This window comes from Pinus tabuliformis, chromosome 5_1 (assembly GCF_031772625.1).
Source record: "Pinus tabuliformis cultivar Carrire ecotype Pingquan chromosome 5_1, CPIR1, whole genome shotgun sequence".
NCBI classification, from domain to species: domain Eukaryota; kingdom Viridiplantae; phylum Streptophyta; class Pinopsida; order Pinales; family Pinaceae; genus Pinus; species Pinus tabuliformis.
The window spans coordinates 213442230-213470042 of NC_142305.1; the positions used below are offsets into that span (position 1 = coordinate 213442230).

The 27813-nt window shown below is 40.1% G+C and overlaps 1 protein-coding gene across 5 annotated transcripts in view; it reads left to right on the forward strand.

Moving 5' to 3' along the window:
• Positions 1–27093, forward strand: part of LOC149164158 (UBP1-associated protein 2C-like) — a 63454-nt gene extending 36361 nt beyond the window's left edge. For all 5 annotated transcript variants that reach the window (XM_089431972.1, XM_089431968.1, XM_089431971.1 and 2 more), the window contains 5 exons: positions 24363–24483; positions 24850–24993; positions 25619–25812; positions 25952–26027; positions 26156–27093. In XM_089431972.1, coding sequence (XP_089288098.1) covers positions 24363–24483; positions 24850–24993; positions 25619–25812; positions 25952–26027; positions 26156–26581 — 961 coding nt within the window. In that variant the 3' untranslated portion in view covers positions 26582–27093. The remainder of the gene's footprint in view (positions 1–24362; positions 24484–24849; positions 24994–25618; positions 25813–25951; positions 26028–26155) is intronic.
• The last annotated feature ends 720 nt before the right edge of the window (positions 27094–27813 follow it).

Here is a 27813-nt window from a genome sequence, read left to right on the forward strand (position 1 = left end):
TAAATAACTTGTTAATGGAATGAACAAGTAGGAGATAATAAACCAGATAATGCAATAGGTATTTATGATGTGTCAGACTTAGAAATTTCAACATGGTATCAAAGAATTACAGATCACAGGAGGACTGAAGGCACCGACGGGAATCTGAAATTTGCAGCAGTAGCAACTATCCCGAGAGACAACGTTGTTCCAGAGCAGAAGTAGCAAGAGAAGAAGTGACACAGAGCCTGCGTCATCATTTCGAGCCAGGAGGAGGGCCAGCGCAGAGGCAAAGGGGCAGATCAGACCTACGCAATGCCCGACCATCTTTCTCAGCCAGGAAGGATTGGCGCTTGTGGCTAGGAGGAGCAGATTCAACCTTTGTCGGGATTGCGCAGAGCCTGAAGGGCTCAATTTCTTCAGTTGCCAGGGCTTGGGGAGCTGTGGGCAGATTGTGATTTGAGGAGTTGGTGGGACGCTGTTTCTGTCGAAGCAAAACAATGTCTAAGGAGACGGAGCCAAGGTAGAGGGAATCACTACCTCGACGGATTTCTAGCCAAGGAATCCAGATCTGTGTTGCAGCGACAAAGGAGGATTGGAGAGGAGTAGTTCGACAGTTGGCAGGAGGATTTCCAGGAGGGAAGTCAAGACTCAGAGGGAGTCCAGAAGAGGAGCTTAAATGGCAATGTATGGATTGAGGGATCAAGACAGATTGGACGGGGCTTCCAACTTTGTCATCTGGAAGGTCTGGATCCTGGCAATCCTGGACAGACATCGCATCAAGGACTTTGCCTTGAAAATTGTAGCTATACCAGTTGACCTTGCTGCTAATGAGAAGTATGAGGAGGCTGAGGCAAAGGCAAAATGCTTGATCCAAGACGGGGTCAAAGATCATGTCATACCACATATTGCTGAGAAGAACACAACAAGGGAGATGTGGGAGGCACTGACCACCTTATACTAGGGTTCTTCCGTGCAGAGGAAGATGCTATTGGAGAATCAATTGCGGTCATATTAGATGCAGAAGGGAGAGCAGATAGATCCATTCCTTCTCAGGTTGCAGGAGATTCACGACCAACGTATTTCCGTGGGGTTTACACCGGATCCAGAGTTTATGGTCAGGACTGCCTTGAATGCAGTCTTCGAGGAGTGGGAGACATTTGTCCAAAGTATTTTGGGCAGGGCTACTCTTCCCAGTTGGGAGGAGATGTGGGCAGCTCTTCGACAGGAAGAGATTAGGAGGTTGACCAAGGTGGGGAGTAGTGGTAAGGAGCTCGAGTCAAGGAGGAGGAGGAAGAGGGTGCGGCTCTAGCATCTATGAGACAACAAGGGAAGAGGAAGAAGAAGGACATCTCCAAGGTCAAGTTCTTCCATTATGGGGAGCTGGGACATTATGCATCCCAGTGTCCCAAGAAAAAAAACAAGGGAGAGGCTTCTGATTCAAAGGCAGCTCCAACTAAGGCAGAGAAAGAGGTCAAGACTGATGACAATTGTGCCATGAGTGCTCATGCACCTCTAGAGAAGAGGTGGGGTGACATCGAGTTGTAGTCAGGAGGACTACATACTAGGGGTAGGATCCTTGAGGTGCCCAAACTCTTGGATCACATTCGGCTACGGGAACCCTTAACGACAATAGCATGATGACAGGTGTCGGGTGGAGCAAAGTGTAGTGGAGTAGCAAGGCAGTGCTTGGGTGCAAAAATATGAGGCAAAGCAGTGGAGGTTGCAGCAGTATAGAGGCACAAAGGTGTATGCAACAGAGGCAACTTCAGCATCACGAGGGTTCCAGTTTGATCGGGATGTCAGTATTTGGGGGAAGTCAGTTACTTACTTCTTGGTAACTAAGTTGCAGTTAGCAATGGTAGTGCTAGGGGCAACATGGGCAGCATGTTGAGAGGGAACTGCAATACATGTGTAGCAGTGGCAGTGCTCGGGGCAACATGGGCAGCAGTATAGGGAGCGACAGTGTAGAGGATGTGAGGCAGTAGGCCAAGCATCATCACAGGTACCGATGCGGAAGATCAGTGTGATGGTTCTATGGTGAAGCATTAGTAGAGTACATTCCTCGCTAAGAGGGAGTGTTGATTTTTGGTAGTATCGGATGTGCTCTAGCCATGAAAATTGGGAAGAGGCTAAGGCACATGAGATCACCAAGACTCAAAAATTGTTTGGGGAAATTCCACCTGGATGGAGAGATATTAAAATAATTAATATTTTAATGGGGTTCCGAAGTATAAACTTAGGAAAATTAAAATATTAATGTGTATTAATATAATATGCTCGAGAAAGTTCTAAATAACAAGGATCAAGCCAAACCTAATCTTAGCCGTTGATTAGGACTTAATCTTGGCCGTTGAATTGTCAGCAGGAAAAGTATAAGAGGAGGCTTGAGGGTCAGTTGGAGATACACCAAGTTGATCAAGAATTTGATTTTCTAGGGCAGGGTTTGTTAAGAAATCGAGTTAGTGATCTGTTGTATTGAGGAGTAGTTCGGCAGAAGGTCGAGAATACATATCAGAGAGGCAGAGAAAGTGCTGGAGAGAGAGCACAAAGCCTTTTTAGGCTGACGCGGAGACAACTCGGACTGACGCAGAGGCTGAGGAGGCCAGCGCAGGTGACGCAGAGGACCAGGAGGCTGATGCAGAGGGCCAAGAGGCTGACGCAGGCAGCGCAGAAGCTAGTCGAGTTGAAGAGACAACGTTGAGGGATTTTCATGGGGTAGATTGGGAGCTGAGAGGCAGACGCAAACCAAAACAGGGTGACTCAGTTCCAGAGAGAAGCATGAAGTAGCTTTCGCTGTCCAGCTAAGGAACTATCGAAGTTGCCGTGGGATCAATCATCCGATTGCTGATCAACTGGAATATCTATCTTTGAGGAGAGGTACTTCTGCTAAGGAAATTCTCTGAAGGGTAAGCGATTGTGGGCACCCTAGTTGTATTCAGAAAACTGCATAATAATACAACCTTCATATCTGCTGCATCGGTTTTTCCGCGTTGGGTTTTTTCCAGGGATGATTGTCCAAAAATAAAGGTGTCCCTTGTGTGTTTGTCTCAGTGATTTCAGTTGCTGATCTGTATATGTGTGAAGGCTGCGTTTGTGTTTATTTCGGTATTTATATTCATAAATAAATTGTTAATGGAACAAACAAGTAGGAGATAATAAACCAGATAATGCAATAGGGATTTTTGATGTGTCAGACTTAGAAATTTCAACACCCATAATTGCTTTGAGCCACCCTGTGTCCATGGCACAATGTCTTTGAGCCACCCTGTGCTCATGGCACAATGTCTTCGAGCCACCGTAGATATGAGCGAGGGGGCAATTTAGGAGGACCAATTATAACACCCAATGTCTTTGTGGATACCCTTAGCGGAAACCCCATCCCTTTGTAAATACCATTGAGCTGAGTGTTCCCCTTTTAGTTAGTTGAATGGGACAAAAGAAGACAACCGATATGAATGAGCGAGGGGGCCAATCCCTCGAGCAAAGGGATTTGAGATAATAACTGAGCTAATATGATCTGAGTTCCTTGAGATAATATGCTATTGGGATAATATGCTCTTGAGTTTGAGATAATAAGATAGTGGGATAAGAAGACGTGCCTAACTAAATATGCTCATGGCAGGCAATTACCCATAAGGCAAGTGATATCGATACACACATCATACATTCTTAGGCAGGGAAGTTTCATTACCCAAAGAATATCCCCTTTGAATTAGTATTCGTTATCCCAATAATATTCCCTTTTCGTTAGTAGCTCCTTTTAGTTGATACACCCCTTCCCATAGTTAGTTAACCTTACCCTTCGTTATTAGTTAGACCTTCCCCATACATTGATATGTTGTTAGTTAGTTGAACCCATACCTTTCGTTGTGAGTTAGTTGAATTAGAGTGTTGTGTTTGACTCATGGCATTAGTGCTACGCTCCTCGAGTTCTATGCTACACTCCCCTTCCTCAACCACGAACACATGGCTGCGTTGTGGATGTGATTGTAGACCTTTAGTTGAATTTCCAAATACCTTTCCTTGCGAATGAGAATGAGAACCTTACCTGGTGTTTCGTGTTGTTGGATGATAATGATTCTGAGGAGATTGAGAGTGCATTAGCAACTAGTTTCACCTTACTATGGCCAAGAGTTAGAAGTTAACGAGTGAACTAGTTGCCCTTGCCCTTGCCCTTTTGTTTTCCAACCCAATTAGTTGACATAATGAGTGAGTTGCTTTGTTGAGTTGTTCCCATGCTATGCTGAGTTGTTCGGTTTTCACCACCTCCACCTTAAGTATGCTTTCTGAGATGGGTTAGTAGTTTGTTTCCCAACCTAATTAGTTGATGAGTGTTCCTACCCAATGATTTTGATTCTCAAGATGAGTACGTGAGAAATACCACCTTGGTACCCTTCGTCTATGCCTAAATAGAAGATCTTTATGGCCCCACTTGTTACGACAATTTGACCTTAGCATGAGTTCGTGTGTGCCCCTTCCCACATATATAATGTGTATGGTAGATCAATCCACATATGTGATGTATATTACATATATTACGTGTATTATATAAACATATGGAACGTGTATGGTAGACCAGTTTAGTGAATCCCGCTGTGTGTTGTGAGTTAATGAAGTGATGATGGAGTGCCTTATTTCCGACCATAGTGCTGGGGGAACAAGAACGACTAACCCCTCAAAATCCTTATGAAGTGCCCCTAATGGAAGAATGGCAGGTACTTTAGTGGGAAAATGGGTAAACCATAACAAGTATGACAAGGGTATTGTTTATTATGAAGGTATGGAGGCATTGGCCATCATGAAGGAACTGGTTAAATCCTGCGTGCTCGTAAGTAGTTGAAGGATACTGCCTGTAGTTGCCTGCTTGCCCATTCATTAGTAGTAATAGGGGTTAATTGAGCTTGCCCTATCTGATCATCAATAGTAGCTGGGTTGAAGGAACAGAGTTGGGAAGGGGTTCAACCACTTCCCTAACCTACTCGATCATTTTTATATATAGTTTATAGAGTAGCAACCATTCCCTCTCCTTTTAGTTTGAGTGTAGATATATATTCGGTCTAGAATGATGTAGGCTGATCTCCACCAAAAGAATGACTTTTTAGTTCGAGTGCGATATATATTGTGGCCCAATGCTCATTTGGTTCGGGAATATGGGTGTTATGGGATGTGATTTGTGCGATATATATATATATATATATATATATATATATATATATTCTCCTGCTAGCTTATATCCTTTCCTGATGCTCGCCAATGCAGTGTATTAACTTCTCCCAATGCTAACCAGTGTAGGGGCTAGGGGTGGGTGTTGAATCCCATGATACCTATCCATCCTGTGAGATCTATATCTACCCTCTTCACGATATCTATCTTCCCAGGATATCTGTATCTGTCCATGAGATCTATCCGCCCCACGGGAGCTACCTTCCTCGCAAGTAGTAGATAGCTAGATCCTTCCCATGAGATTTATATCTACCCTCCCCACGAGATCTATCTTCCCAGGATATCTGTATCTATCCACAAGATCTATCTTCCCAGGATATTTGTATCTATCCACGAGATCTATCCTCCCCATGAGAGCTACCTTCCTCGCAAGTAGTAGATAACCAGATCCTTCCCTTGAGTAGTAGCTAGATTAGTAGATCAAAGATAGATGATGGATTGAGCAGTTAGATATATCGATATGCTAGAGAAATATATGTGACCTACTAACAAATGCCCTACCAATTTACTACTAGACGAAGTAGTAGATGGAATTCTCCTCCAATTGCTAGATGAAAATGCCTTATCAATCAACCAATAGATGGATTAGTGTATGAATATATGCCCTACCAATTAGCTGCTAAGTATTTGATATCAACTACCAACTGACTATTATTTGATATCAATTACCAATTGACTATTAGTTATCCGAATACTAAATATATGAAATCAGCCGCTGATTGGCTACTCTGTATTTGAGATAAGCTACCAACTAGCTACTGGGTATCCAAATACTAAGTATTTGAGATCGACTGTTGATTGGCCATTAGTTATCTAAATACTAAGTATCCGAGATCAACTACTAGGTATCTTGGGAATGGAGGGTATCCGGGTCATGGATGCAGTGAGTTGGTTGTTGCCCTACCAATAAGCATCCGCCAATAAGTATCCGAGGTATGGGTTCAGTGAGGTATGGCTACACGAGTTAGTTATATCTAGGAGTTTAGGGGAATGTAGCATCCCTTGAAGAACAATTGGTGTACTATTTTCTAATATATCAAGAGCATCCCACGAAGAACTAGTACTATTATCATATATGAAGCAATCTATGGCTAGTACTATTAGCATAGATGAGGCTACGACCAATACTATTATCCCATAGGTAGAGCATCCCTTGAATAATCACCAATGCACTATTATCATACATGAAGCGAGAACTATGGAATATGTAAGCTACTATTATAATATGGGCATATGTTAGGTTCGGGTCAACGTTTATAGGGTTGAGAGCTTGTTTAGCAATGCTAGCTTACTCAGGTTCAGGCCCACCCTGAAAAAGAGAAAGGTTCGACTTGAATCGACCTACCTTTTGGAGGGTTGTCCACCTAATGGAACACCCTGGGAAAGAGGGGGATAATATGAGAGTTGCTTGCTCGAACAATCAATCAATTCGGATTTGAAACAAAGCATTCATGTCGAATGGATTTCATGCATGTGATGCCAATCAACCATTCAGACTGGCCGACAACAGGGATCCACCATCAAAAGGACACACAAATATACTCATCAGGGGCATCCAAATGAAATAAGGAACCATATCGATCAAAACATGAACCACCGTACACCTCTTGCACAAGCACGACTTTCATAACTCTTGTTTGCATATTGCATACAAACGTAGTTTGGGAAAGGGACTAAATCAAGGATAAAGTTAAAGAACCTCTCGGCTATGTAGAAGGTAATCAGATTGATAGAAAAATTAATATCCCTAGATCAATTCCAAATCAATAGACTTTTAATAGATCAATAGACTCTTTAATAGCCAACTTCAAAGCCCAATTCCAGATCGTAACCTTGAAACTTGGATCCTTAGTCGATGTTCCCCCATACATCCTCCCTCTACAATATTCCTGGTCAAGCATCCACCCACCAATTGAATGGAAGGCAAGATAGGACGAATTTGTTGATGATTTTGCTACTAGTGCCATATAAGATTGGCAAGAATGGCAGAACTAGACAGATTGATTTAATTGGAGGGGATGACCCCATGAAAGGAGTGGAATATCGGACATTGGACGTCGAAATAGGAGGATTGATCCACTGCTCGGAAGAACAAGAATAACGAAAAATTAGGTGAAAAAATCAGCTCTTAAAGATTTGATTGAAGGAATAGAGGTGTTGAAATTTGGCAGTTGAGGGAGCAATTCCCTCCTTGGAGAAGCCCGTCCCACCTAAGGAGACCCTACTTGTCATTGGAAGAATTTAATTTGCACATGGGAAAAATATTATTTTAATGCTGGTCCATGTCACATCAAAAAGTTCAAGTCGGCCTAAAGGAGAAACTCGACCCCCTCAAGCACATATAAATACAAGTTACTTGGCATTGGTTGGAGGCATCACATCACAAATCCTTTCTTCATTTGGTTCAAACATTGCTGAAATTGCAGGGTCTGAGTTCACAAGTGCGAAAGAGAGAGAGAGCTTTCAGTTGACTAGTGTTGACTTTGAAGGATTTGACTTGATTTTGGATCTATTTTGGAAGGCCGAGTTTAGGACAGAGAAGACCAAATTTTTTTGGGCACTTTGACGCATGTTGATTGTAGTTTCCAAGGTAGGGTTTTCGCAGGTCAAACTTTGACTTTGACCAGATTTTGTGGGTAGACTTTTCAGACTCTTTTGACCAAGCAAGGAAGGCTGCATTCTTTGATAGGTTGACCAAACTTATTGGACTAGATTTGACCATTGACTTGTGATTGGTTAGGGTTGCATTGACTACTATTGACTTTGACCGAAAAGTGCAAAATTGAAGTCTGATCAAATTTGACTATATTGCTCATATTTGATTGGATATTGGATTATTCGTTTGGGATAATCAAGGCTTTGACCTGTTGAACATTTGATGACAATCTAATAGAAGAAGAATTTGGAAAGGGTTTTCCCCCTCGTGGGGTTTTTCCCTGGTCTTTGACCAAATCTTTGTCCCTATTGTTCTTGGTTGTCTTCTATTGTGCATATGGTTTTATGTTCTATCTACAATTGCTTACTATCATTGGATGATTGAAGATATATTGGATAATTGATTGCTATTGGAAGAATAATTGTTAAAGTGATTGTTATAACATAAAACATTGAAAAATTAACAAGAGGAATTCAATAAAGTAGGGGAAGGTGGGACAGGCATGCATAAAGACATCTGATCTAAATGAATCTCAAAGGAGGAGTCAGACAGGAACGAAGGGGACATAAAGGATTATCCGCTCCTATGATTGATGATGAAACTGGAAGATGGAACTCTATCCACCACCGATAAAAGAAGGAAAGCAATGGAGATCTGATGAGAACAAAACATCAAGATTGAAGGAGGGATTATTTGAGCCACAACCAGCCCAGGAACATCCATCCATACCTCCCACCCATGACTACCCTTATGGGAATATACCCATTCGCCAAAATAAAAAGAGGATGAAAGGGAGGACAAAGGAGGGAAGGAAGAATCAGGGATTACTTCCTTCCAGCCAAGAGTAAGGCTGATAAAATGACTCCTCTTTCTAGCTTCTCAACTGATTATATGGATTATAACTAGGAGGCAATACGAAACTATATTTGTGATGATATTGAAGTCAGGTTTATCCCTACCATTATTATGGATTTTAGGGCCTACCTTCTATTATTCTTTATGGTTACCAACCGATTAGCAACATTGCTAAGGCATACTCCAGATTCGTTAGTAAAGACAACTATCCCCTACTTTGAATTAAGAGTAGTTTATTGACTCATAGGGAGGCAGTAAGATCTTTGGTGCAAAACGTTGGATTTTAAGATGTGGAGGCCTTCTCGATTCTTATTATTGTTTACTCCGCTTCATCTTGGTCTTCTTTTTCTGCAGGAGCAAGAAATCTAGCCTTTAACAAATGCTTTAATTAATAGTAGGGGACCATGATGGGATTGAGGTGATCACATGACGTGGGTTAAATCCCAATGGAGAGTAGGGAAGTGGTCCGCGACAAACATAATGCAAAAAATACTTTGTAGAGGTGTTTTACTTTCCATGATACTTCTTTAGCAATAAGTCTGTGCTATGTTTGTGCTATAGGCCAAAGAAATAAGCCAAACCCCCAAAAAATAATATGAAGTGCTCATGCGGATGTGCATGCTAAAGGAGGGGCCAAGAATGTGTAAGCATGCTCGACCAACAGGCCTAATTGATTTCTCAACCTTTGACACAATCCTTGTGGCATAACCTTAGCAGAGTAAAAGATTATGGAATGCATGGAAGAGGTTTGTATTTATAGGCCAAATTTGGCTTGAAAGTGAACCAATTTCAATGTGAATGCACAAGATTCAAGTATGGGCATCCATGTGATTGACTTGACCAAAGGGAGGCCAAGTACCCTCCTATTGAACGAAGAAGGTAAATTGGCACAATCATGTATTCACCCACCAAGCTTCTAAGGCGACCTTTGGCATTAATGGGCCATAAAATGTCTCAAATCACGCCACTAGAGTGATCACACAGGTATTAAGGGAATTCCCGCAAAGGTAGCATGACTAAGAAAGGTGAAGCTAGATGCCCCATTCGATGGTCAATTAGTCAACTTGAAGTTTGACTTGGATTGGAAGTGTGAAACTGACCTAAATTCTATAGTTTTCAGAATATTAGGCGTGTTTAATGTTGATTTGCATTGTCTCCAACCCAAATGAAACTGTTGTAGGTGGACAAAATTGGTGTAATAATGTGTCAACTTCAGGCTAAGTACCCTCTTATTGAACGCAGAAGGTTGGCACAATCCTGTATTCACCCACCAAGGTTCTAAGGCGACCTTTGGCATTAATGGGCCATAAAATGTGTCAAATCAGGCCAGTAAAGTGATCACACAGGTATTAAGGGAATTTCCACAAAGGTAGCATGACTAAAAGGTGAAACTAGATGCCTCATTCAATGGTCAATTAGTCAACTTGAAGTTTGACTTGGATTGGAAGTGTGAAACTGACCTAAATTCCAGACTTTTCAGAATATTATGTGTGTTTAATGTTGATTTGCATTGTCTTCAACTCAAATGAAACCGTTGTAGGTGGATAAAATTGGTGTGATAATGCGTCAACTTCAATTTCGAAGGGCTTCTATTTTTCTTTTTGGTTAAGAGACATTGTTTTTCTATGGAGTTTTTCCCTTTACTCTATCTCTAGCATGATGCAAGTCATTATATGAGACCTAACCTTTTGACTTTGGCTTTGGGGCTCAGCTCATTAGTGGTAGATTTCTATGCTCTTTATGTACTACTTCTCTTTTCCTTGGACTTATTATTACTTATTCCTTTAGCGGATGAAAAAGAAATGACATTAATCAGATTGAATTTCAAATTCACCCCAACCAAACCCTTTTATTCACCCCCAACCCCCCCACTGTTTGTTGGGATAATATCGAGTCTCCTGATCTTGCTACTAAAAACATGACCCATCTCCTGTTACTTGCTTAAAGCTGGACCCAAATAGATAGATCAAGAACGGGTAATATCTCAAGTTTCTTTTCCTGCGTAGTATAAGTAGTGGGCTTTGGGATCCTCTTCTAGCTTCCAAGTAGTTGTGTAAATAGATACTCCCACCTTGCATCAAAGTAGTAGCCTTAGATTTCCCAATAAGCACCATTTTTCCCCTTACATGGAATATTGATTTGTAAAGAAGCATGGGTTGGAGATCCCATTGCTTGCCTTTCATGGTGTCAATTCGTTAGGGATAGGTTTAGGCAACTACATGCATAGATGCCTGAATTTGCAGTAGGTGCGCGAAGGGATACAGGTGCATTCATCAGCCTTAAAGGCTTTTGAGATGAACCCGACAGGAATGAAATGAGGCAAAATAACCAACCCCAATATGACTTAAATAAAGGGTAGAAGTCCCCATCAATTGCAAGGTCAATTAGGGGATTAAGTGGTTTAAAAGGAGATGAGCCAATATTGTTTAAGCAACGAGATGAAAAAAGGACACTTCGATAATCCAGTGGGGCCGACCTACTATATTGGAATGCATCGAAAGTTTGGTGCTGGATGGAAGGTTGGAAGAAATGAATTATTCTGAACTTCATTCTCCAGGCATTATTCCCTCGCTGTACCAGTTGGTTACATACTTCGGGCTGGAAATGAACCATAATGAATGACTACTCCCATGTTTCTATTCCCCACCAAAATTATTCAATTGTAAGCCAGTGTACTCCACTCCCCAACCCAGTCTTGTTACTGTACTCCTTGCAATACTATTTGATGCGTTGGGTCATCCATCTTCCCATTATTCCCTTCGATCAAAAAGGTCTATTATTCCCCTCAAAGGTCCTTCCCCCAATGCCTAATATGGTTTCATCAGATCCCTGTTCTCTCCTATGAAGCCCCACCCTTCATTTATAAGTCACCTCCCATCTCTCGTCGAAGAAGTGTAACTAAGTAAATTGAATAACCAACCATAGTAGCACGAAAGGAAGTAGGGAGATTTGGTATGATTCTTATTGAACCTCCCTCCACACCAGTGTAACTTACTCCACTCGCATAGACATGGAGAAGGGGAGCTTCGGTCGATTAAGCAAAGGGATGATCTACCTCGATTGATCATAGTTAGGCAAAGTGTACTACGTTCCAAACCCAACTCACATACCACTTGAATTGGTGGGGAGAATTATGGGTGTTCACAACATTGCTATTATTAATCTCTTATGGCATTGAGATTGATTCCTTCGATATATAAGAGGGAGAGGTTATCGCTTTGATATATTCTGAGGCTATGGGCCGTTCAAAAAGGCCATTGATGAGCTGAGCCAAAGCTAATTAGGACCTACTAAAAGAAAGCTATCTTAAGAGGGAGAGGACCTAGCATCTTGAAAGTGTCGATTGTAGATGTTGGAGGAGACAAATCTTTGGGAGATTGTAGAAGGGACTTTTATTGCTTCAACTAATGCTATGTCTTTGACCACACATAAGAAGAATGTTGCCAAAGTAAAGAGAATCCTTATGGATTTGGTGAAGGACCATTTGATCTCTCACACCACAGGGAGGTTCACTGATGAGATGTATGCAATGTTGATCACTTTTTATTAGAGTGGGAATGCGTCCCATAAATTACTTCTTAGGAATCAACTCTCTCATACACACGAGTTACATAAACACAATATCTAGCTACTTGATGAAGATTAACCAGATCAGGTCATGGCTATGAAGATGAAGGTCAAAAATGAGGAGTTGGAGCCTATCTCGATGAATGGATTCTTAGAGCCCATCCTTTGTGTGGAATGTTTGTGGTTGTGAGCTTACAGTTGAGCAGCTCTGGGATGCTTTCATCCAAGAGGAGAGAAGGATGGGCTCAGTTGCAACCAAAAACAATGAGATCCTTAACGAAAGCCTCACCGGTAAGGTGATTAAAGGTGGGAATAAGGGTCACAAGGAACATTTGTGTTCATTTGAGCATGGGAAGAAAGACTCGAGTCATATAAAATGTTTCAATTGCCACAAGATTGTCCACTATTCATCTCAGTGTCCTAAGAAGAAGGAATAGAATAAGCAACGAAAGTAATTTCATGGATTGCAAAAGTTTCCATAGTGGATGAGTTGGCATCTGAGCTTGAGATTGCCTTCTCCATGATATCGTGCCTTTCCTAACACCATATCTACAATAGGGTAGTATGTGGACAATGGAGCATCTAGATAGATGACATTCAATAAGAAGGCTTTCAACAAACTTTGAGAGAAAGAAGTCAACATACAAGAGGAGTTGGGTGATAATGGCACACATCCAATTATCGGAATAGGATTTTTGTCTTTCTGCATGCCATCTAGTGATGTTCTTGAGTTGAATGTGTTTTGTATGTTTGTGGCTTAACTAAGAATCTTCTTTTAGGTTTAGCCATGACAAATCTTAAGTGTGTGGTTGAGTTTGATGATAAGCAAGTCATCATAATAGATCGTAGCTAGAAGGATGGTTGAGTCTTGACCAAAGGTGTGCAAGAAGGTGGCTTGTATAGGTTGTTTATGGATTCGATGAAACATTGCGCTTTAGTGCGTCACTATGACGATCTAGGAGAGTTTTGGCACAAGAGATTTCTTCACCTGCACTATGGAGCATTGCCACTCTTGAACAACAGTGGAGGGATTATCAAACTTATATATCCAGAAGCTAGAAGTGTGCAAGGGTTGTGCACTCAACAAGCATACAAAAATTGTTTTTCCAACCAGTGAGCATAGATCAAGAGAGATTCTTGATCTGCTTCATTTAGATGTATGTGGACTATGTCATCAACTTCTTTGATTGGTAACATTATTGATGGTTCCTCTATAAAGACCTAAATTTACTTTATGAAGATGAAAGATGAAGTATTTAGTCTGTTTCGGGTTCAAAACTCTTGTGGAGAATCAAACAGGTAAAAGATGAAAGGGTTGAGGTCTTACAATGGGGGAGAGTACAACTTCAAGGACTTTTATGCATTTTGTAGGGAAGCAAAAATCAAGGGGGAGCTAACAATGCCTTACAATCCATAACATAATGGGGTTGCATCATAGAAACACCTAACACTATGATCCATGACCTTTATTTGCCTGTGCGTCTTTAGGCAAAGACATGCAATACCACTTTGTACCTTCTAAAGCGATGTCCTCATATGCTAAAGGATAGGAAACTATAATAAGCCTTTGATGGTGAGAACCATGGGTATTTGTTTCGTGTACTTTGTTTTCTTGACAAGAAGAGGTCTAAGTTTAAACTCTTTAGTAGAAAGGGCATTTTTTTTTGGTTTAGTGAAGCATCCAAAGCTTACTAGACCTACATTGTAGTGTATTGGAAGACAATGGTAAGCAGGGATGTAAAGGTTGATGATGATGGACGATCGTCAAGTTCCTAGGAGCCCCCCACAAAGATTGTGGATGGTGAGAATGTCATTGATCCAATTTGATTAGGAGGATATATTAGACTCATATTTAGATCAAGAAGATCCCAATTCAAACTTAGAGGAGAGCGCTTATTACCCTCAAGTTCAACCAGGAAGTCGAGATGGCTTTACTTAGACATTGAAGGAAGTAGAGAAAGTGAGAGAATTGGGTTCTACTTTTCAAGTGAGTCATCTAGCTAGAAGATATAATTATTATGTTACACTATTGTGTTCTATCATTGATGTAGAGCCTTCGAAGTTTGAGGAGGTTAATGCAAAATAGATATGGTGTAACGTCATGGTTGAGGAGTATACCTCCATCATGAAGAATGATGTATGGGATATTGCGCCAAGACTAGTGAGAAATTTGTGATGGATTCTAGGTGGTTGTATAAGATTAAGCATGCAACAAATGGGAGCATAGAGAAGTATAACTCCAGATTTGTAGCCAAAGGATTCTCTTGGAAACAGGGAGTTTACTACGAGGAGGCTTTGCTCCAGTTGCAAAGTGTACTTATATAAGAGTAATCATGTCTATTGCATCAGTTTTTGGTTGGCTTTTATACCAGATGGATGTAAAGGTTGCTTTTTTGAATGGGTTGATTGAAGAGGATGCACAAGCAGGCTCGACCAACTGGGAGAGGAATTTATTGCTTTCTTGACAACAGGAGAGCAAGGAATTTATTGCTCGACTGGTAAGGAGAGGAACTAGTAGATTAGAACATTGTTTACTCAGTTGATTAAGCATCTAATGCATGGGTAGCATCTTAGAATGTGCACCCCAACCTTGAAACCAAATGATGCGCATGGAGCCCAACCCTTTGTAAGAGTGTATGAATGATATGTACACCACTTAATGATAACCATAAGATTCCTATCTTAGATACACAAGAACCACTTCAATACGACACAGTCTAATCGATTTGTTGACATCGAAGACCCACTCCTAGTCATCCATTTAGAGGGTAAAAAAAAAACTCTTGTGCAAAGAACAACTCGAGTAGATCCCGACCATCGGTTACAGTACCTATTAGAAACCCAACCCATGCATTTTGACGTATCGGGTTGAGCCAACTCACCTTAGTGCAGGATGAGATAACCCCTTCAGGGAACTTATATACTTTGACTCGTTAGCCATCACAACTTGTCATTCACACAAGACCTATAACTGGTTCATTACCACTTAAATCCCTATAGCTAGTTTATTACCTGTATTATAATACCATGTGTCCTATATACTGGATATCATTAGCGGAGAGGAGAACCTTTTCAATATTATACTATATGTATGATTTTGAGATCTAAAGGTGCTAGGCTTGCATTGATCAATTAAAAAGAACTTAGTCACTTTTTCGCATTGGGTAAGGTCATTTTTGAGGAATTTATCTCTTGCTCGACCAAAGGGCGAGGAGCGTTAGGACGAACACTCTATGAAGGGGTAGGACCCCAAAAATAAAGGAATGTAGTCGCTCGACCAACAGGGGAAGAACTGCGAATAGGTCAAGCAGAGGCATAAGCTTTTGTCAGGGATTGACCTCATAGAAAGAGAAGCACTGATAGCTATAGTTGATCTGGTCAAAGACTATTCATTTTATAACCATAACCCCTTGCATCCCTTCCATTCCCAATGCCCCTTCGTCTAGTTCCATCCATGACTAGTTACATGGTCCCTTATAGCGGAGCGGAAGTTCGTGCAACAATTTTAGTTCCTTGCCTGGATCAAGACCCAATTACAGATCCATTACCATAAAGGCGCATATGTTGTTTTGGGGTCAATTCTATAGCTGATTACATAGCCCTTCTCCCATGCTTATTCCGTTTTCACCAGATAAACGACGAGACTAGCAACAACTATACAAAGTTGAACTATAGCAAGCACATACCATTCACATACCATTAGCTATAGGTCAACCCAAATAATACCTATTTTATATAGGGCATATCAAGGAAGGGAGTATATAGTGTAGCACTGAGGTTAACCAAAAGCAGTAGAGACAAGGGTAGATACGAATCGAGAGGTGGGTGTAGTTCATATTCTCATTGAATGCGGGAAAGGGGGTGAAAGCACTTTCTTCTATATGCGTAGCGCTTTCTTCTATTTTAGTCTTGGCATCCGAGGCCAACAACTCACTTGCATCTCGTAGCCGGGTTTGAAGAATAATCTTGTTCACCTACTACCGACACCCACCATTGCTTTCTTTACCCTTTGGCTGCAATCCACCTACAAGCTGGAGCTTTGATCTACTCGCATTCATGGGCTTAACTTTCTGCAGCAAATAGAGTGCCAAATACATAAATTCCATTTGATCGAGTCAAAGAATCCATTCCAGGTCCCGTAGGAGGACCTAATTTCAAAACCTATTCCAATGCCAGGTGAATATCCAAATCCAATAGTTTTTTAAGCTCAGGTTCCAACATCAAAGGAAGAAGCAAAGGCACAGGTAGGTAGAGCAGAGACGAGGAAGACAAAAGTAGACAGAAGGCCAACTGCTTGCTCATTGAACCAATTCACACCAGGCCCAATATGCATCTATATATATATATATATAGAGCCAAGCAAACAACATGGGCATAACGGATGGATAACTTCCAAGCAGTAGGATTTCGCTATAGAGATTGAGAATTTGTTCCAGTTCCATAGCCAGTTGATTACCCATAACCCATTTCAGTTGACCCGACAGAATCAAAGTAAGCAAATACGTAAGGTCCATTTGATCGAGTCAAAGAATCCATTCCAGGTCCCGTGGGAGGACTCAATTTCTAGACCTATTCCAATTCCAGGTGAATATCCAAATCCAATAGTTTTTTAAGCTCAGGTTCCAACATCAAAGGAAGAAGCAAAGGCATAGTCAGGTAGAGCAGAGATGAGGAAGACAAAAGTAGACAGAAGTCCCTCTGTTCGCTCATTGAACCAATTCACACTAGGCCCAATATGCATCTATATATATAGAGCCAAACAAACAACATGGGCATAACGGATGGACAACTTCCAAGTAGCAAGACTTCGCTATAGAGATTGAGAATTTGTTCCAGTTCCATAACCCATTTCAGTTGACCCAGTAGAATCAAAATAAGCACTCACCAATTATTTTGTATGTAATATGAGGAATGAAGCATTGCTTGAGGCTATTGATTGAGACTATTTAAATCCTGAATGCATGGTGCTACAATGGCATGCAAAAGCACCAATTGAAGTTTATCTCAATGCTTTCCCTCCTTTTTAATAGAGGTAGAGGCTGATGAAACTTCTCTCAGTAATGGAATAAAGTAAAGGTTGGGGGTCTAACCACCAATAGTATCTCCCGGGGAAAGGGAGGTGAGTGAATAAAAGTAGGGATTTTAAGCTACTTTATTCATCTTCCCCCAAACAAATAAAATGGATAAAATGGGTCCTTCACCCTGCGTTCTTACTTTGGGTGAGACCAACCCAATAGCTGGAATTTCTCCCGCTGAGTCCAACAGAGATTTAGTACTGCTTCTCTACGGGAAATTCCCCCGGTTGTATGAGTATGGGGCTTCTTCGGATCAAATTCACATTCTACTAGGCGAAATAAATAGATTTTGTTATTTTGTCAATGAACTTCGGGATTGGGTAACAGGGGGAAAGAGATGAAATGTTAGGCGCACTGTTATACTTTCCCAGACCTGAAACCTGGAGAGATACACTAAAAAAACCTCTATAATGGGAAATCGAAGCAAACCACCCTGAAAGGAAGACCAACATAATAAGGCGAAAGAAGAAACAAACTAGGAGGGATTCAGGCTAGATGCTCAGTTAGATGTGCATGATATTAAGGATGTCATTTTAGATATTGGTTCTGATGTTAATATTCTGCCCAAGAAATCACGTGAGGCTATGGGTAGCCAGCCATTGGTATATTATCCTATTCAATTACGCATGGCCAATCAATATAAGATCTTACCCATAGGAAGACTAGAAAATGTGGAGGTTGACCTGGCAGGAGTAAGGACATCAACTGACTTTGAGGTGACTGAAATAATGGATAAGACTAATCCTTATCCAACATTATTAGGAATAGATTGGGCTTTTGAGAACTATGCCATCACCAATTTTAAGAATGAGACTACGACTTTCAAAGCTGAAGGAATGAGAGTCACCCAGCCCTTAGACCCGTATCAAGTGCCACGATACACAGAGTCTGTCAATGATAATATGGAACGAGATGTCCTAGATCAGATTTTCAATCTTACTGCAGGAAAGAAGAATGATTACATTAATCCCATAGCAGATGGTTCAGTAAGTTGGAGGAGTATTCGCTCTTTTGATAGTGATTCAGAAGAGGATTTGAATGAATGGTAGAATCAGAAACACAGGATTTCTTCTCGACAGTGCACAACTATTAAATCTATGAGAGGGATTGGTGTTGAAATCCAGGATCCTCTGATTTATGATGGAGTCTCTAATCTGGACAGATTCTTCACTGAAATGAATAGTAAGGTTGTATAGGAACAAAATATCCCTGTGCTAGATATTGCGCTTCGAGGTACTCCAGTTCAGTAAACATCCAGTTGTTTGCCTTGGACCAACGTTATCCCGCTAAGTTCTAAATCCAATTGATGACCCACATGTTTGTTCCTTTGCCTATATTTGAATGTTGAAATGTTTCAGGAAAGGTACCTCAAATCTATGGCTGTGGAAGTCTATAATGGAGAGACGCTGATCCTTTGTATCTGTGGAGCATTGTACACAGCAGTGGGAGAGAGGGACTTCAATCTGACCTCTGGGTTAACAAGTTTCTTCATAATCTATGATCTATTCCACAAGTTTGGTACTTACATGAAGAAACCTGAAGGCAGACCATGGATTGGAAGACTTTGCAGGCTCAGTTTTGTGAAGATTTTGCCTTTTTGGGGAAGTATGAATCAGTTACAAGTGCTCTGAAGCTAATTAAAGAGGCCCTGCTTACCAAGAGGTTGCAGAATGTGGATAACCCCTATGTCTTCCCTTTTCACCAGGAATTGATTCGTTTAAAGGTCCCTATTCATAACTTAGAAGTGCCCCTTTGTTGCAGAAAAGTGGACAGAGATGATCCTGACCTAGATGATTGGGAGCATTTGATACACTTATCATTTAAGGAAACTGAGGGTTCTAGAACGGTGCAGGAAAATAAGTAATAGGACATTAGCACTTCCTATACATAGCCACTGAAGTTGCGGAAAGTGAACATTGGGACAGAAGATAAGCCTAATATGGCCTCTGTAGGGGATATGTGATGAATATACTGTATCTGAGATTGTTTCTCTTCTCAAAGAAGATGAAGACCTAAATCCATAAAGTGTCACTGAGTTCAAAAGAATTCAAGGAGAATTGGGGGAGATGAAGGTTTTTGATTTATAAGATAATTGAAAAAAGAGGAGTCAGCTCATCCCTTCCCTCTGGCAGGTTTCCTAACACAATATTTTGGGCATCATTTTGAAGACTGATTAGTTAGCTTACAGAGGGACTTCGTGTTGGAGGGCTAGGACATTTGAAACTTGGCATGCAGGTATGCTTTGGGGTATTTGAGTTCTAGTGGGTTGGGTTTTAGTTTGCTCTCTTACTCCTAGTAACTCAGACACCTCCTTCCAGTGGGAAGGATTCTTTACCACCTAAAAAGGGGCATTGGAATTTGAAGCTTACCTAGCTCATGTCTAATGTCAAAGGGTGGGGGCACTAGAGGGGTGGCTTCTGGGGCTCTGAGGGCAGTAGAAGGTTTTTTCAGACTGACATTTGGCTATAGTGAAGCCGAGGCTTTCTCCCCAGCACCCACACCTTGAGTATTCTTGGCTTGCTCAATCACCATAGGCTCTTCCCTGATTGGGATCACAATTTTAAGGAACTCCAAGGCCTTAAGTGGTTTCTCTCTTGTGGAACTTTTAGCACCATTAGGGATATCCCTTCTCATATTTTCAGTCCCTTTAATGGCATCATCCCTTCTGAAGTTAGGGGCATTCAACCTCAGCCTAAGATCATATTTCCTTATTACTTTGGCCATGATGTTATCAGATACCATTTGCATCTGGGTAGGGGATAGGTCAAAGGGCTGCTCATCCTCCAATAGAATGGCTTCTTGTATTGATCCCTCCTCCATCATAGGTAAACCCGCTGAATCAAGTGGGGAAGTGAAGCAATCAACCATGTTTTGGCTATCCTCAGGGTGAAACAAGATGTGAAACTCCATGGGCTGGTCAGCAGGCTCTTCAGTACCCTGGTCAAAATAATCTGAATAATAAGGTGGGGGGGATTGGAAATATTATCTAGTAATGTGACCTAATTGTGGCTACAAGAAGGGTTGTGATGTAGGAGTGTAGATCGGCAAGCGTGGTATAGTCCCTTAGTTGTTTAAGAACACATGATAGTATAGCAGGACTTATTACATCTAATGTGATAGGATATGTTGAACCAATTATGGGATCGTCCCAAGCTAATAGAGAGGTTTAAAAGTAGGAGCAAGCTATATGATAAGAGTGCTAATAGGTTAAGTAGTAGGTGGTAGTTGTTATTGTAAAGTGTATTGCCTTTGTGGCACAGGAGGTGTCTATGTTTAGATGTTTTGTTACTATGACTAGGTGATGATGGTAAATAACTTATTCAATAAGGATTGGAAAGGATGCTTAGAGACGAGCATGTACTATGGTTGCTCAAGGATGCTATATATTTGGGGTAATGTTTTAGACTATGTGGGCTACAACTGACATGGTGGGAGGTTAAAGCCATAATAAGAGAAGTTAATGAATGGACTTGTGGTGGTAACCCATATAAGACTATAACAGGGTATGATAGAGGCTAATGCAAAGGCACACAAATGGTACGTCGAGCATATGATGGAGTCTGTAAGAATTTCTATAAAGATAGGTGTGGCAACCTAATGTAGATTTGTTTAGTGGCTAGAAGCAAGTTGACTGCATAAGAGTAAGTGATAATGTTGGCATAAGTAGCTAGAATTGTTTGTGGTAGTTGGTAGCGTGATAATCTTTATAACCATAGGCTAAGATACAGCTCAAATTCAAAATGGAAATGGAGTCTATTTAATGATGGGTTGATGGTGCATGAGTAAAGGCTATAGAGTGATAGTCAATATATATAAGGGCTATTAAGATGAAGGCGGAGATCTTTGGCCTTAGGAACATGAAACGGGAGCACTAATAGTGGTAGAGGCATGTGCTTGCAAGTAAGCTTTAATAATGCTAAGGTTAATATTAGAGAAAGCCACCTAAATCTCATAGTTTGGGAGAACTTGTGGCTTACTATGGATGCAATCTCACTTTGTCTATGTTTGCACAGAGTTAGAGGCATAACTGGGTCTACATAATAGTACCAGGTAATTAGATCATATATGAATCCAGGATGGACCAGAGCTTGATCAATTGTAAGGGACTATGCCTAACTATATGAGGCTATCTCTTTTTTCGAAATGTGCACTACAAAATCTAGACTATGTAAATCAGTAGCTTAGTAGGTATTGCAGTTTAATAAGAGGAGCAAAGTGTCACTCAGGAGAAGAAAGAAAAAGGCAAGTGAGAAGAGAACTACATAATGAAAATTCAAAGTTCAAAGAGAAGAGAACCTGGGAAGCTAAACAAGAAACTAAGAAGCATGGAATGTCAAAAGAAACCTAAGGAGATCATCATTTCCATAGCTCCCTTCCTTGTCTCAGAAAGTGATCAACTGAACTAATAAGAATTACACGTTGACAAGGTGCCCTGCGGGAGCTCGGTAGTGGAATTTGAAGCTTGTTTGAACCAATAATTCTGTTTGTAAACGTACTAGTGTGATAAGCTGTATCATAAATAGAATTCTCTGTGTACACCTTGATCTGTTCACTGCTTGAATAGAGAGTTTGGTCTTTCTGGTCTCCGTAGATTGGTTGGTTTGTTTCTGCTGGGTTCAGGTTTGGTTAGGTAGTGTACTTAGTAGTGCTGAGTTGTGGGTAGTGCTTAGTATTGTTGATTATTTACGGAGTAGCTAGTGTAGACAGTAGTGTAGCTCCGTGGAGATGGATAAGTATTGTCTAGACTCTATAATGTCCTGGTCATGATTTGACTAATGTCGCTTCCTGATGAATGAGTACGTTTGAAAGGTGTAAAATGGAAGATTGATTGCCTAATTCCACCTGATATGATCCAAGGTATAAATTTCCAAATACAGCCTTCTTAGAAACCTTAGTTAGATGGGAACGGTTCAACTATGTATGGGTCACGTATCAAATGTGGAGGAAGGGGTGTCAAAGGTAGGTACGTGAATAGGCAGTATTTGGGGCATGATGATACCATGTGTTCTGATTAGTTCAATAGAAGGTGGCACTTAGATAAATAGACTCCTCCCGTATCCATTGTTTTGTTCCTAAAGGTTTTGCTTCTAATCATGAAATAACTCTTGGTTCTGGTATAAGTGTATAGAAGTAATCTCTACTGGCTGCAAGTATCTAATTGAGTAGGGCGGTTGTTCCACATTCTCTTTCCAAATCTCTGTATTAGACCTGGTAGTACAAGTATCTTATTTAGGTTACGTGACCAAACCAATCTGCTAGTATGAGGGTATTATCCTTGTCCTCGCCTTGATAGAGTGATGTTGCTTAGTGATAGTCACCTTGTTGAGCAGGTATACTTATTGTTACTTCGCTTAATTAGAATAGTTGTTTCGGTTCAGCCCTCGGTGTTCTGTAATAGGTTGCTGTTATTGTTGATTTGTGATAGGAAGAGATGATAGTGTTGGTCAGGTAGTATTGATTCCTAGAGTTGATGGAGGTCTGCTGTTTGAAGAAGATATCTAAAGTAGGTGAGTAGTGGAGGTTCTATCCTGACCCCTGATGAATTGTTAATAGTTGTGTCTAATAATAACTAGTAAGCTTGGTTAAGTTATAAAGTAGATTGAGGATATAAGTTTTGTTCAAGTAGTATAGTTGTAGTTCCGCACAGTAGTATAAGTAGAGTCTAAGGCTAGTATAAGATATGAAAAGTATGAGTTAAAGTCTAATATCGTTGTAATTCAACAATAGTAATAGTTTGTCAACAACAGAAACAATTACTGAAAGAATAGATCCTACTACCTACTAATAGAGAGAAGACAAAAGAGTATGAAGAGGAGCAATAAGATTCCCTCCCTATAGAATACATAATACCGGATGTGAAAATATAGAATACCTAATACCTATTCTTACAATTCAATAATATATTCCCTCTATATATAAGTAAAGCTCTGATACTTTCCCTCATTCATTTGTTTATTGAAATAAAAGAGAAAAATCAATAGGTGCCGGAAGGCTGCTAGTACAATGTAGGAAAAAACAGCAGGGGCATTATTCAGCTCGAATGACATCACATTGTATTAAAAAAACAGTATAATCAGCTTTTGAAATTTCACACAAAAGACAGAATCAAAGTGAAATTTCAAAAGCTGATTATGCTGTTTTTTTATTGACAAATGCTTCTACTATTGCTATGTCGCAAGTGTGCACCTGGCCTCAACGGGAATAAAGAGCCCACTTGCACTGGTGCACTGGTCCACAATAGTTGAACATGTCACTAGGGAAATTCTCACCACCCTCCCTTTACCAACCAACCAAGCCCCTGTTGACCATTGGTCACTATTTTAAGAAAAACATTTTTTGTAGTGTGACATGGGGTAAACGCCTAAAATATGTGTTATGATTTTTTTAAATAACATTTGTCCAACCATGAGCTATAGTTCGTTTGAGTCAGTTTTGCCCACATGTATTTATATGGGATGTTTTGGAGTTTCAAAAATACATAGGAATTATATATGGTGTATTTGAGTTTGAAAGATACATAGGACAAGTGATCCTAAGACTCAACTTCTCTAACGACTAGGAGGCCTTAAAGCTCTACTAGTAGTTTTTGCACTAAATGTGGGTATGATCCATTGATAAAAGTGGGATCTAAGAGAGACTTGTGGAAGTTGTCTGTAAAGAGCAACCAAACCTAGAATTACAACTTTCAACTTTGAGACAAGTGCACTCTGACAGGGCTAAACGCGTTTCTCTTTATGCTTTCAGGGTAGCCTATAGCACCCCTACGGATTGGTATTACTGATTGAGTTATCTTTTTGTCATTTGTTGGACATCAATAGAGTTACCTTTCTCTACCTACTGCGAACTAAAAATATTAAACTGTAGTTTGATCTGGATGCATGCCATAAGGTAGTTTTCATGCTTTTGTTTGTTTGCTTTTGAATCCATATTGATAATTTTACATTGCTGGCTTCCTAATTGGTTGTGAATGGATTGACTGAAATGCTTGTGGTTGTATTCTGCAGAGGTTGTCTTTACCCTGCAATTGCAGACAATATTAGGAATGCTGCAAGCAAAGACCCTGCGCATCGGAAGCTGTTTGTGCGTGGACTGGCTTGGGAGACTGCTTCACAAACTCTGTGTGAAGTGAGTGCATGATGATTAAGTGCTTGTCATTTGTATGAATGGAAATATTGTTCATATTGTTGTTTATTTGGTAATGCTTTTGTTTTATGGCCTTGAAATCATGTGATGCTATTTGTTGGCTTTTCTCACCATGTATTGTTGATTGCATTGGTCCTAGTTGTAATTTGTACCAGAGTTTTGTCATGCTGATTTAACATAAAGGTTATTGTTAATATTCACTCAAAGGGAAGTTAACCATGGTTCAGAATCCGGCCTGTTTTTTACAACTGCAGACTATGTAGTCTCTCTTGGAGACTTGATAAAACAAACCACGCTTTTGAATGGAAAATTGTTTACTGATAATTCCAATTGTTGCTGATATTTCAGGCATTCGAACAATATGGAGAGATTGAAGAAGGTTCTGTTATCATTGACAAGGCAACTGGAAAGTCAAGGGGATTTGGCTTTATTACATTTAAGCATATGGATTCTGCTCAGAGGGCTTTGCAGGAACCTAGCAAGACTATTGATGTATGTGTCAGTCTTGGTTCTAGATATTTGCACATTTTGAACTAGAAGTTTACTGTGAAATGCTGGTTGTATAGATACTTTTTAATGTGGTGTCTGCTTTGGAGATTGTGTGATTGTGTCTGAGTCGTTGATATGAGAGTCATGCTGTAACATGCATTTTTATTTGTCAATAGTATATTAGTGTTGCCCAAAGGCATGTACAAGAAGCTAATTTTACTTTTCATGTATTGCAAGAAATTTAAGTTGATGGAACACCCACCGTTGTTCTATCTAGGTGCGATGTTATTCATGTTGTTCAGTTTTTTTTTCACTACGTATTCATGTTGTTCAGTTGCTGCATTCTTGTGACATGCTTTCTAGTGCAAAGTTAAGATTATTGAAAACTGAGTATTAATATTGGAAATTTACTAGGTGCAGGATTTTTGAGTTTTATCTTGGTGGAATGTCATTGAAATTGTTCCATTCCATAAGATGCTTTGTAGAACAATTATAATATTTCCATAAACCAGCCAATAGTTTTGGCAGGGGCTGCTGCTTTTGTTAGTTGTCTGTTGGCAATTTGACTGGATGCTGCTGTGTTCAGAGTTTAAGAATAGTTTTGTAATGTGGGGTGATGACTCTGCAGGGTCGAATTACTGTATGTAATCTAGCAACTGCTGGCACCAATCCAGCACAAACTACCGATCAGTCACAGAGGAAGCTTTACATTGGTGGCCTTTCATATGAGACATCAAACGAGGCACTCATATCGATTTTTTCACAGTATGGAGAAATAGAGGAAGGTTCTGTTGCATATGACAAGAATACAAACAGATCCAGGTAATTTAGTTTTTGGCTAAAAATGAAATTATTAAGTGGAAACTTTAGTTTCTTATAATTCTACCATTTATATATTTTACTATATCTAGTTTGGCAATATCATTTTATATTTCTACTCTGAAACAAATTTTTCAAACAGGGGTTTTGCATTTGTGACATTTAAGTCTGTTGAAGTGGCCAAAAGGGCTCTTGAGGATTCAAACAGAAATATTGATGTAAGGAACAGAACTATGCATTTTTTAATGGCTCTTGAGATTATATTTTTTTGGGTTATTTAAGGAATACACTTACACTTGACTTCATTGGTGATTTAAGGAATCTGTAATTGTGCTTTGGCATGTAGGGAAGGTCAGTTACAGTGAAACTTGCAGTTGAGGGCCAGAAGGAGAAGGCTGCTTCACAACCTATACCATCCTCTCAAGTACAGTTGGGACCACAGGTACAACCAGGTTATGCAGCAATGAACCCAAACTTTCCATCATATCCAAGGTCACAACTACCTCCTCCTACTCCACAAGCATATCCTACAGGGCTACCTTCATATGCTCCACAATCTTCTTATGTTACACAACCTTTATATGGACCTACATTTGCAGGACAACCTGCATATACAGGGCTATCTGCTGCTCATGGAGCTGTAGCACCAACACAGTACAACCCCCACTATAACCAATATACAACCTTTCAACCTCCACAGTCTAGCCAACCTGGATTGCCTACAATAGGTACCACAGCTGCACCTATCCCTCCATACTATGGTACCTCATGAAGTGATTCTTGATGACATGAAGATCAAAGATTGTCCTCCTTATTGAGGATTAAGGCAGTTAACCATGGTCTCAGTACTTGAAGCTCCCATTTTACCAGAGAAATAATTGAAGTTCTATTTTAATTTTTGGCGCTTCAGAAGAGTCACTTTTTGGAGGTATGTATATTTGGGAAGCTCATGCTAGTCCCATGCACAAGATCTCATGTCTACTCCATATGTTCAATTTTTATACTGAATTTACCTGCCCTGCAAGATTTTGAATCTTTATAGTTAAGTTATAATGCCCATTTTCTTCCTTTATATATCATTGGAGTTCTATATTAATTTTTGTGGGATTCACAAGGGTTACATTCCAGAGGTATGTATATTCATGGAGTTCATGTGAGAACCGTGCGCTGGATTTTGTGCTGGCTCCATCATGTTCAATCTCTATGTTGAATTGCCTACTTTACATGATTTTGATCTTTAATCATCATAGCAGTTATAATACCTATTTGCTTCAAATTCTGCTATAGTTGTATACAGTTTTTAAGTTCCAGTGATTGCTTTCATTTGCAAACTTTTATTATAGGAGCCATAGAATATGGTGACTTTGGGTTTGTATTTTGGTTAGTCTCAAGTTTAAACAGTGGACTTTGATACTATTTTTTAGGTGGTTGAGCGTATTAACCACGTGAAAACTGCTTCCTTGTTCTGAAACAGTTATGTTCTGCATCTATTGGACAGTTGTGGCTAGAAAAAATAGACAATTGTGAAGAGCACATGCAGAAATTTGATTGTTTGCTGTCTTATCCACGATACATGTTCTTCATAGAAGTTACGTTTTCAAATTCAAATTTTCACCAAGTTTTAGAATTTAACATTTTTTTTTTCAAGCTACAAGCTAGGGAAAGCCTGTTTTATATTGTATGAAATCTATATCATGCATTGGTCTGTATGGTTATGGATCTGCTTCGACTAGGTGCATTTTCATTCTTGATGTGCTCATGGGCTTCATTCGGGGAATGGAGGCCTCTTTATCTGAAGTAGTTTATTTTTTGCACGATTCTAATAAATAAAATTTGCATTAGAAATTTGCTATAAATTGAGCATGAAGCCTGGTTTTGTTAACATTGCCTCTACAAAAGTTACTGGAAGCCTCAACCTGTACAAATGGGCAATGTTTCACTGCCTTAATCTAGGCTCTGAATGCCCATGGTAAATTTAGTTTAATATCTTTTAATCACATTAAA